Source organism: Salvelinus namaycush, chromosome 4 (assembly GCF_016432855.1).
Source record: "Salvelinus namaycush isolate Seneca chromosome 4, SaNama_1.0, whole genome shotgun sequence".
Taxonomy (NCBI): Eukaryota; Metazoa; Chordata; class Actinopteri; order Salmoniformes; family Salmonidae; genus Salvelinus; species Salvelinus namaycush.
Genome location: NC_052310.1, coordinates 60,547,099 through 60,559,108, shown reverse-complemented (window position 1 = coordinate 60,559,108; position 12,010 = coordinate 60,547,099). Strand labels below are relative to the sequence as shown.

The window sequence follows — 12,010 nt, the reverse complement described above, 5'->3', positions numbered from 1 at the left end:
TAAATCAATTTGCCGGGATCGATTTTGGGGCTGGGAGTAAATTCAATCGCATCTCCATCCTCTTCCCCATAAAACAACTAATGTCATCAACTGCAAACCTGTGCCAATTGAGTTATGCTGGAGGGAAATGTATTAGCTTGTCACCAATTTACACAATAGGGAGGACGGAAAGTCATTTCTATGCTAATGGCGTTGACAAATGCCTTGTAGACTTTCCATTTGTTGAGAGGACCTAAATTGTCTCTAAATTGAATTGTACTCTAAATTATCACTTAAATCGGGGTTCCATAGTGATTTATGCATATACGATGGAAGACTCGTTTGTTGTCTTGGGATGGTGGGAGTCTTCAGTTGGTCTGGGAGCTAACTGGATATTTCTCTCCATCAGTAAACATCCACCTCCTTCCTCCGCCATCGTTTTCTCTCCCTGTCTTTCTTTCTCTTTCACTCTCTGTGCTGTATTACCAGGATGACAAAGAGTAGATTGGACCCAGGGTTATCTCTCTCTCTCTCACAAACACACAGTCTTTATCTGTGCCACTATTGTTCTCCTGCCAGTGTCTGGTGATGCTACCTTCTTTTGTGTGTGTGTGTATGTGTGTCTGTGTGTGTGTGTGTGTGTCTGTGTGTGTGTGTGCGTACGTGCGTGCGTGTTGTCTATTACTGAGGCCTCTCCAGACAGGTGAGATAGGCTATACACTTAATTGTTGCCTCTAGCAAACACATCACTCTGTTTCATGCTCCCTTGTCTCTCTTACTCAGACCAACTCCTGTGACATTTGACATGATGTCAGATAATAGCCAATCCCTTGGGCGAAGAAACAACAGAACAGAACCCAGCTCTGATTTCCACCATCAGAACTGATAGTGAGGCACCCATTTCTCATAGAACCCCTCATCATGTAATTCCCAATAGCAGAGAGCACTGTCACATGTCAATACCCAATAAGAATGGAGTATCTGATGGAACAGGGGGAAATGACAAGACAGTATGACAGTTGAATGACAGGTACATGCTGATGGCACAGAGCCTATGCGGGGGAGAGGAGGGTGGGGCTAGATGTGGGAAATGAGTAATTGACTAGTCATAACTCAAAGAAGAGATTTCACTTCATGCTGACTTTGAAAAATGCACTCAATATTTATGTACTGGTATAGATTTCATCTTTTAAACCAATTGACAAAAATGACATGCAAATCAGGCTCTATTTTTCTGCTCTATTAATGAAATACCAGAGTCTGGCATAACAGAAGCTACAGTCCAATTTAGACTGTTAGGCTATATACGAGATTAGGATCCATATTAGTGTTCCTTATCAAGATAGGAGAAGAAATAACACCATCTTTGTTTTCAATATTTTCCAAGCACAAGCAATTAATTGCATCTGAACAAATAGGGTACCAGATATGGGAAAAACCTCCTGAATATCCAAATAGCTGGTGACTACTGATTTCCCTAGCTTCCAGAGAGATGTCTTTATTTCTATTCATTGAATGCTGCCAGCTCAATCGGTCTGGAGTGGACAACTTGCAGTTCAAATCAAAGTTCCGATTATCATTTAGAACGAAAGCAAACGTTTTATCAAAAGATGGTGCTTCTCTCTCTCTTTCTATCTCTCCCTCTCCCTCTCTCTCTCTCTGTCTGTCTGTAGGGTGAGTTTATCTCCATCCTCAGCGGACACTGACGTGCTTCTCTAGCAGCATAACAAAGTCTCCCTTTCTCTCTCCCCTCCTCCTCTCTTTCTCTCCCTGTCCATTCCAATCTTTCCCGTCCCCTCTCGTCGCTGTCTCTCCTCTCTCTGCACTGACGCTCCCGCACCTGCTTCTCCCCACTGCCCATCAGACACCGACTTAAGCCGCATTCAGCCCGGGAATGATGTCCCTTTCTCCCAGACACTACGGGAGTAGCGGCCGGTGGATATCTGCGGAAAGCTATTTCTGGTTTATCGAAAAGGTTGTGGGCTGAAGGCATGTGAAGATTGCGTTTGGGATTAAATGTTGTTTTTTGAGGGGTTCGTTTCATCGCTCTCTCGTTCGAGGGATATGAGGCACTTCTCCACTTTCATCTGGGAGGAGACTCATCAGCAAACAGTCCCTACGGGACGCGGACGTGACTATGTTTTCATAACCCTAAACGGGATGAATTTTGATATTTATTAGTTTATTGGAGATAAACAAAGTCCTAATTTCTAAAAATGGGTCTCACGTGGTCACCTAAAATAGCTTTGGAGAGTGCAAGTTGTTGTTGCACGATCGTGGTGGGATGCTTGGATGTGATGGAGTGAGTGAGATGGTGATAAACAAGCCGTGCACTCACTCTAACTTCGGCAAAATGAAATCGCTCTTCTACAGCCGCTTCTTCATTTTCCTGCCCTGGGTCCTCATCGTCATCATCATGATCGATATTGACACCAAGAGGACACCCGTCCGAAGTCCAGTCCTGGGCCGCGCCGGGGGCGCACAGCGGCATGACAGAATCAGACTTCCTCGGGCCAATCGCTCCGCTCTCCCAGTAATCTACGCCATCACCCCGACCTACAACCGGCCAGTCCAGAAAGCTGAACTTACCCGGCTCGCTAACACCTTCCGCCAGGTTCCTCGCTTCCACTGGATCGTAGTGGAGGACTCGAGCGTGCGCACAGAGCTGGTGGCGCGCTTTCTCTCCCGCTCCGGGATGCCATACACACACTTGAACATCTTTACGCCCCGCCGGTTCAAACGGACCGGGATGCCTCGTGCTACTGAGCAGAGGAACACGGCTCTGTCGTGGCTACGGTCGCATCGCTCGCGGAAGGACGTGGGGGTAGTATTCTTCGCAGATGATGACAACACATACAGTCTGGAACTGTTTGAAGAGGTAATAAAGCACATTTAATGACAGATAGGCTACATGGCATGTGATGTCATTCACACACAACAAGCTTATCAGTTTTCTAGTACAAGAGTTTTCAGATAGTCTATCTGTGCAATCAGATAACGTATTGAAATAAGCCTGGGATATCTTCAAGGGTCATCTCTGGTCCTTGAGGGCCACTGTGTCCAGGCACTGATTCTGGATAGAACAAAAACATGCACATAACTCAACCCAGAGTTAATTTGCCTAAAACTTGTTTTGAGCAAGTTGGCTCTGTGATCCTCTAAATAATTTTCTGTTCATATAACCTCATCGACAGCAGTGGCTCATCTCTCATTGATTTAAAAATGTGGTTGTGCATCAGCAGTTTTTCTCTTATGTCAGTCACTGACAGTCACTCAATTAGCCCATGTCAGCTAAAACGTTTTAGATTGGTAAATTAGCCTAGCGGCCTGCTATCTAAATTTGTCGTAATTATGGTCGAATAACCGACTGTGGCGGTGCCATTGATCATAGATATCACATTAAAAACTGCAAACATTTGTGTGGCAAATGGCAAAATGTGTAGTATTACAGCAAACGTGCTTTAAAACTGCAACATTTTCTCTACGCCCCATGACATAATGTGTAGAATTGCAGGAAATTAGCTGTAAAACTGCACATTTTTCTCTCCGCCCCACGGAAAATGTTCTAGAAATGCATGAAATTAGTTATACAATTGCTAAATATTCTCTCCGCCCCATGGCAAAATGTGTAGAATTTCAGGATATTTACTTTAAAACTGCACTTTTTTCTCTACTCCCCACTGATTTAAAAAATAAATTCCATGAAATGAATTCAAAAATTGTTAAATCTTCTCTCCGCCCTATGGAAGATGTGTAGTATTACGGCAAACTTGCTTTAAAACTGCAACAATTTCTCTACGCCCCATGGCAAAACGTGTAGACTTGCAGGAAATGTACTTTAAAACATAAATGTTTTCTCTTCACTGTCAAGAGGGTGGCCTTAGGTTTTTAACCTAAATGCTATTAGACCTCAGGATAAGACCCAGATGCTGACAGTTCGAAGTAACACATGTTTATTACAAAAACAGGGGGCAGGCAAACAACAGGGCAGGCAGATGTCAGTAATCCAGCGCAGAGTCCGAATGGTACAGAACGGCAGGCAGGCTCAGGGTCAGGGCAGGAAGAATGGTCAAAACCGTGAAGAAAACAGGGACAAGAGAGAAAAACAGGAGTACGGGAAAAACACCAGTACGCTTGACGAGACAAGAAGAACTGGCAACAGAAAACCAGAAAACACAGGTATAAATGCATAGGGGATAATGGGGAAAATGGGCGACACCTGGAGGGGGGTGGACAGGTGAAACAGATCAGGGTTTGACAAATGCACTATAATTTAAGATTTGAAACTGCTAAATTGTCTCTATGCCCCATAGGAAAATGTGTAGAATTGCAGGAAATTACCTTGAAAACTAGAAAGAAATTATTGGAGAGGGGGCCCAAGACTTGGTTAGTCAAATCAAATAAATGTTTTTTGGTCATATACAGATGGTTAGCAGATGTTATTGCGAGTGTAGCGAAATGCTTATGCTTTTAGTTCCGACAGTGCAGCAATATCTAACAAGTAATCTAACAATTCCACAACAACTACCTAATACAAAAAAATCGAAGTAAAGGAATGGAATAAGAATATATACATATAAGTATATGGATGAGCAATGACTAAGTGGCATATGCAAGATGCAATAGATGGTATAAAATACATATATGAATATGAGATGAGTAATGCAGGATATGTAAACATTATTCAAGTGGCATTATTAAAGTGACTAGTGATCCATTTATTAAAGTTACCAATGATTTCATGTCTGTATGTAGGCAGCAGCCTCTCTGTGTTAGTGATGGCTGTTTAACTTCTTATGGCTGCAAGCCCGAAGCCGGGCACAATATGACAACAGCCACTTCAAGTGCAGGGCACAAAATTCAAAATATAATTTTTAGAAATATTTAACTTTCACACATTAACAAGTCCAATACAGCATTTGAAAGAGAAACATCTTGTGAATCCAGCCAACATGTCCGATTTTTAAAATGTTTTACCGCGAAAACACCACGTATATTTATGTTAGCTCACCACCAAATACAAATAAGGACAGACATTTTTCACAGCACAGGTAGCATGCACAAAGCCAACCTAACTAACCAAGAACCAACCAAACTAACCAAGAAACAACTTCATCAGATGACAGTCTTATAACATGTTATACAATAAATCTATGTTTTGTTCGAAAAATGTGCATATTTGAGCTATAAATCAGTTTTACATTGCAGCTACCATCACAGCTACCGTCAGAAATGGCACTGAAGCAGCCAGAGTAATTACAGACACCAACGTCAAATACCTAAATACTCAACATAAAACATTTCTGAAAAATACATGGTGTACAGCAAATGAAAGACAGGCATCTTGTGATTCCAGCCAATATTTCCGATTTCTTAAGTGTTTTACAGCGAAAACACAATATAGCATTATATTAGCTTACCACAATAGCCAGAAACACAAGCCATTCCCCAGCAGCAAAAGTTAGCGATCGTAACAAACCAGCAAAAGATATATAATTTTTGACTAACCTTGATAAGTTTCATCAGATGACAGTCCTATAACATCAGATTATACATACACTTATGTTTTGTTCGAAAATGTGCATATTTAGAGCTGAAAACAGTGGTTATACATTGTGCTAACGTAGCATCTTTTTCCCACAACGTCCGGATATTTTTCTGGCACTCACATATTCTGACCAAATAACTATTCATAAACATAACTAAAAAATACATGTTGTATAGGAAATGATAGATACACTAGTTCTTAATGCAATCGCCGTGTTAGAATTCTAAAAATAACTTCATTACGATATGCAGTTTACGTTATGGCGAGAGCGTGCCCAAAACCTGGCCGCAACCTACTAGTACAACATGTTCGACAGATATATGAAATAACATCATAAAATGGGTCCTACTTTTGATGATCTTTCATCAGAATGTTGTACAAGGGGTCCTTTGTCGGGAACAATCATTGTTTGGATTTAGAATGTCCTCTTCTCCAGTCAATTAGCACGGAAAGCTAGCAAAGTGGCGCTAAGCTCTCCTTCGTGAACAAACGCAGACAACGCAACACACCTAACGTCCCGAAAAAAATGCAATATTCTAATAAAACTATATTGAAAAAACATACTTTACGATGATATTGTCACATGTATCAAATAAAATCAAAGCCGGAGATATTAGTCGTCTATAACGACAGCTGTACAGAAGGCAAAACCAGGTCCCTTCGCGCGCTCTCCAGAAAACAGGAAACTGGTGACACGTCATACAAAGAGCATTTATTCGAGCCCAGATCAAGTTACACACTCAATTTCTTCTCTCACTGCCTGTCGACATCTAGTGGAAGACGTATGAAGTGCATGTATTCTAATAAATATCAAGGACCTTTATAGGCAGCCCCTAGAACAGAGCATAGTTTTCAGACTTTCCACTTCCTGGTCAGGAAGTTTGTGCCAAATGAGTTCTGTTTTACTCACAGATATAATTCAAACGGTTTTAGAAACTAGAGAGTGTTTTCTATCCAATAGTAATAATAATATGCATATTGTACGAGCAAGAATTGAGTACGAGGCCGTTTGAAATGGGCACCTTTTATCTGGCTACTCAATACTGCCCCTGCAGCCCAAACAGGTTAACAGTCTGATGGCCTTGAGATAGAAGCTATTTTTCAGTCTCTCGGTCCCAGCTTTGATGCACCTGTACTGACCTCACCTTCTGGATGGTAGCGGGGTGAACAGGTAGTGGCACGGCTGGTTGTTGTCCTTGATGATCTTTTTGACCTTCTTATGACATCAGGTGTTGTAGGTGTCCTGGAGGGGAGGTAGATTGCCCTGTTGATGCGTAGTGCAGACCACACCACCCTCTGGAGAGCCATGAGGTTATGGGCGGTGCAGGAGCCATACCAGGGGGGAATGCAGCCAGACAGGATGCTCTCAGTTTTGCATCTGTAAAAGTTTGTGAGGGTTTTAGGTGACAAGTCAAATTTCTTCAGCCTCCTGAGGGTGAAGAGGCGCTGTTGCGCCTTCCTCACCACACTGTCTGTGTGGGTGGACCATTTCAGTTTGTCCGTGATGTGTACGCAGATGAACTTAAAACTTTCCACCTTCTCCACTGCTGTTCCATCGATGCTCACTCTGCTGTTTCCTGAAGTCCACAATAATTTATTTTATTTTCGTGACGTTGAGTGAGAGGTTGTTTTCCAAACAGCACATTCCGATTGCCATCTCCTCCTCCCTATTATCTGTCTCGTTTGTTTTGGTAATCAAGACTACTACTGTTGTGCCATCTGTTGTGCCATTTTCAGTCTCTCGGTCCCAGCTTTGATGCACCTGTACTGACCTCACCTTCTGGATGGTAGCGGGGTGAACAGGTAGTGGCACGGCTGGTTGTTGTCCTTGATGATCTTTTTGACCTTCTTGTGACATCAGGTGTTGTAGGTGTCCTGGAGGGCAGGTAGATTGCCCTGTTGATGCGTAGTGCAGACCACACCACCCTCTGGAGAGCCATGAGGTTATGGGCGGTGCAGGAGCCATACCAGGGGGGGATGCAGCCAGACAGGATGCTCTCAGTTTTGCATCTGTAAAAGTTTGTGAGGGTTTTAGGTGACAAGTCAAATTTCTTCAGCCTCCTGAGGGTGAAGAGGCGCTGTTGCGCCTTCCTCACCACACTGTCTGTGTGGGTGGACCATTTCAGTTTGTCCGTGATGTGTACGCAGAGGAACTTAAAACTTTCCACCTTCTCCACTGCTGTTCCATCGATGCTCACTCTGCTGTTTCCTGAAGTCCACAATAATTTATTTTATTTTCGTGACGTTGAGTGAGAGGTTGTTTTCCAAACAGCACATTCCGATTGCCATCTCCTCCTCCCTATTATCTGTCTCGTTTGTTTTGGTAATCAAGACTACTACTGTTGTGCCATCTGCAAACTTGATGATTGAGTTGGAGGCGTGCATGGCCACGCAGTCATGGGTGAACAGGGAGTACAGGAGGGGCTGAGCACACACCCTTGTGGGGACCCAGTGTTGAGGATCAGCGAAGTGAAGATGTTGTTTCCTACATTCACCACCTGTGGCCCGTCAGAAGTCCAGGACCCAATTGCACAGGGCGGGGTTGAGACCCAGGCCCTTAAGCTTAATGGTGATCTTGGAGGGTACTATGGTGTTGAATTCTGAGCTGTAGTCAATGAACAGCATTCTTAAATACAGTTGAAGTCGAAGTTTACATACACTTAGGTTGGAGTCATTAAAACTAGTTTTTCAACCACTCCACAATTTTCTTGTTAACAAACTATAGTTTTGGCAAGTCGGTTAGGACATCTACTTTGTGCATGACACAAGTAATTTTCCAACAATTGTTTTCAGACAGATTATTTCACTTATAATTCACTGTATCACAATTCCAGTGTGTTAGACATTTACATACACTAAGTTGACTGTGCCTTTAAACAGCTTGGGAAATTCCAGAAAATGATGTCATGGCTTTAGAAGCTTCTGAACATTATATTACTTCTGAACATTATAGCTGACATTATTTGAGTCAATTGTAGGTGTACCTGTGGATGTATTTCAAGGCTACCTTCAAACTCAGTGCCTCTTTGCTTGACATCATGGGAAAATCAAAAGAAATCAGCCAAAACCTCAGAAAAAAAATTGTAGACCTCCACAAGTCTGGTTCATCCTTGGGAGCAATTTCCAAATGCCTGAAGGTACCACGTTCATCTGTACAAAGAATAATACGCAAGTATAAACATTATGGGACCACGCAGCCGTCATACCGCTCAGGAAGGACACACGTTCTGTTTCCTAGAGATGAACGTACTTTGGTGCGAAAAGTGCAAATCAATCCCAGAATAACAGCAAAGGACCTTGTGAAGATGCTGGAGGAAACAGGTACAAATGTATCTATATCTACAGTAAAAAAAGTCTTATATCGACATAACCTGAAAGGCTGCTCAGCAAGGAAGAAGCTACTGCTCCAAAACCGTCTGTAACGTTCGTCTTTCGGGGAGAGAGTGGACCAAGACGCAGCGGGTGATAAATACATGATGATTTAATTAGACAAGACGAACACTGACACGAAAGACACTTGATAATTTACAAAACAACAAACGACGTTAAACAGACCTGAACTTGTGAACTACATATAACGAAGATCGCACGAACAGGAAAAAACGAAACAGTACCGTGTGGTGTAACAAACACAGACACAGCAACAATCACCCACAAACAAACAGCGAGAACAGCCTACCTTAATATGGTTCTCAATCAGAGGAAACGTCAAACACCTGCCTCTAATTGAGAACCATATCAGGCAACACATTTGACCCAACATAGAAACACATAACATAGAATGCCCACCCCAACTCACGCCCTGACCAACCAAACACATACAAAAACAACAGAAAACAGGTCAGGAACGTGACAGAACCCCCCCCTCAAGGTGCGAACTCCGGGCGCACTCCTAAAACTCAAGGGGAGGGTCTGGGTGGGCATCTGTCCGCGGTGGCGGCTCCGGCGGTGGACGAGGACACCACTCCACCACTGTCTTTGTCCCCCTCCTTAGCGTCCTTTGAGTGGCGACCCTCGCCCACGACCTTGGCCTAAGAATCCTCCCCAAGGTCCCCACATGATTTAGGAGGTAGCTCAGGACAGAGAGGTAGCTCAGGACAGAGAGGTAGCTCAGGACAGAGAGGTAGCTCAGGACAGAGAGGTAGCTCAGGACAGAGAGGCAGCTCTGGACTAATGGCAGCTCCGGACTGAGTGGCAGCTCCGGACTGAGTGGCAGCTCCGGACTGAGTGGCAGCTCCGGACTGAGTGGCAGCTCCGGACTGAGTGGCAGCTCATGACTGTAGGGCAGCTCATGACTGTAGGGCAGCTCATGACTGTAGGGCAGCTCATGACTGTAGGGCAGCTCTGGCAGCTCCTGACTGGCTGGCGGCTCTGGCAGCTCCTGACTGGCTGGCGGCTCTGGCAGCTCCTGACTGGCTGGCGGCTCTGGCAGCTCCTGACTGGCTGGCGGCTCTGGCAGCTCCTGACTGGCTGGCGGCTCTGGCAGCTCCTGACTGGCTGGCGGCTCTGGCAGCTCCTGACTGACGGACGGCTCTAATGGCTCGGGACAGACGGGCGGCTCTGAAGGCTCGTGGCAGACGGATGGCTCAGATGGCGCTGGGCAGACGGATGGCTCAGATGGCGCTGGGCAGACGGATGGCTCAGATGGCGCTGGGCAGACGGATGGCTCAGATGGCGCTGGGCAGACGGATGGCTCAGACGGCACTGGGCAGGCAGGCAGCTCAGACGGTGCTGGGCAGACGAGCAGTGCAGGCGGCGTTGGGCAGACGAGCAGTGCAGGCGGCGTTGGGCAGACGGCCGACTCTGACCTGCTGAGGCGCACAGTAGGCCTGGTGCGTGGTGCCGGAACTGGTGGTACCGGACTGGAGACATGCACCTCAAGGCTAGTGCAGGGAACAGGAACAGGGCACACTGGACTCTCGAGGCGCACTATAGGCCTGGTGCGTGGTACCGGAACTGGAGGTCCGGGCTGAGGGCACGCACCTCAGGGCGAGTGCGGGGAGAAGGAACAGTGCGTACAGGCCTCTGGAGACGCACAGGAGGCTTGGTGCGTGGTGCCGGAACTGGAGGTATTGGGCTGGAGACACGCACCATAGGGAGAGTGCGTGGAGGAGGAACAGGGCTCTGGAGACGCTCTGGAAGCCTGGTGCGTGGTGTAGGCACTGGTGGTACTGGGCTGGGGCGGGAAGGTGGCGCCGGATATACCGGACCGTGAAGGAGTACACGAGCTCGTGAGCACCGAGCCTGCCCAACCTTACCTGGTTGAATGGTCCCCGTAGCCCTACCAGTGCGGCGAGATGGAATAGCCCGCACTGGGCTATGCTGTCGAACCGGGGACACCATTTGTAAGGCTGGTGCCATGTACACCGGCCCGAGGAGACGTACTGGAGGCCAGATATGTTGAGCCGGCTTCATGGCACTTGGCTCAATGCTCACTCTAGCCCGGCTAGTGCGGGGAGGTGGAATAACCCGTACCGGGCTAAGCACACGTACAGGAGACTCCGTGCGCTCTTCCGCACAACACGGTGTCTGCCCGTACTCTCGCTCTCCACGGTAAGCCCGGGAAGTTGGCGCAGGTCTCCTACCTGACTTCGCCACACTCCCCTTTAGCCCCCTCCCAATAAATTTTTGGGTGAGCCTCTCGGGCTTCCAGCCGCTCTGCCTTGCTAGCGCCTCATAATGCCGCCTCTCCGCTTTTGATGCCTCCAGCTCCGCTTTGGGGCGGCGACACTCCTCTGGCTCTGCCCAGGGTCCTTCTCCGTCTAGAATCTCCTCCCATGTCCATTCCTCCTTGTACCACTGCTGCTGTCGCTGCTGCCCGTCTCCACGCTGCTTGGTCCGGGTTTGGTGGGTGATTCTGTAACGTTCGTCTTTCGGGGAGAGAGTGGACCAAGACGCAGCGGGTGATAAATACATGATGATTTAATTAGACAAGACGAACACTGACACGAAAGACACTTGATAATTTACAAAACAACAAACGACGTTAAACAGACCTGAACTTGTGAACTACATATAACGAAGAACGCACGAACAGTAAAAAACAAAACAGTACCGTGTGGTGTAACAAACACAGACACAGCAACAATCACCCACAAACAAACAGTGAGAACAGCCTACCTTAATATGGTTCTCAATCAGAGGAAATGTCAAACACCTGCCTCTAATTGAGAACCATATCAGGCAACACATTTGACCCAACATAGAAACACATAACATAGAATGCCCACCCCAACTCACGCCCTGACCAACCAAACACATACAAAAACAACAGAAAACAGGTCAGGAACGTGACACCGTCATTAAAAAGCCAGACTACGGTTTGCAACTACACATGGGTACAAAGATCGTACTTTTTGGAGAAATCTCTGGTCTGATGAAACAAATATAAAACTGTTTGGCCATAATGACCATCATTATGTTTGGAGGAAAAAGGGGGATGCTTGCAAGCTGAAGAACACCATCCCAACCGTGAAGCACGGG

The 12,010-nt window shown here is 46.0% G+C and overlaps 1 protein-coding gene across 1 annotated transcript in view; it reads left to right on the top strand.

Moving 5' to 3' along the window:
- Window positions 1-2,332: 2,332 nt before the first annotated feature.
- Window positions 2,333-12,010, top strand: part of LOC120046691 (galactosylgalactosylxylosylprotein 3-beta-glucuronosyltransferase 2-like) — a 47,238-nt gene continuing 37,560 nt past the window's right edge. The window contains exon 1 of the mRNA XM_038992109.1: window positions 2,333-2,857. Coding sequence (XP_038848037.1) covers window positions 2,333-2,857 — 525 coding nt within the window. The remainder of the gene's footprint in view (window positions 2,858-12,010) is intronic.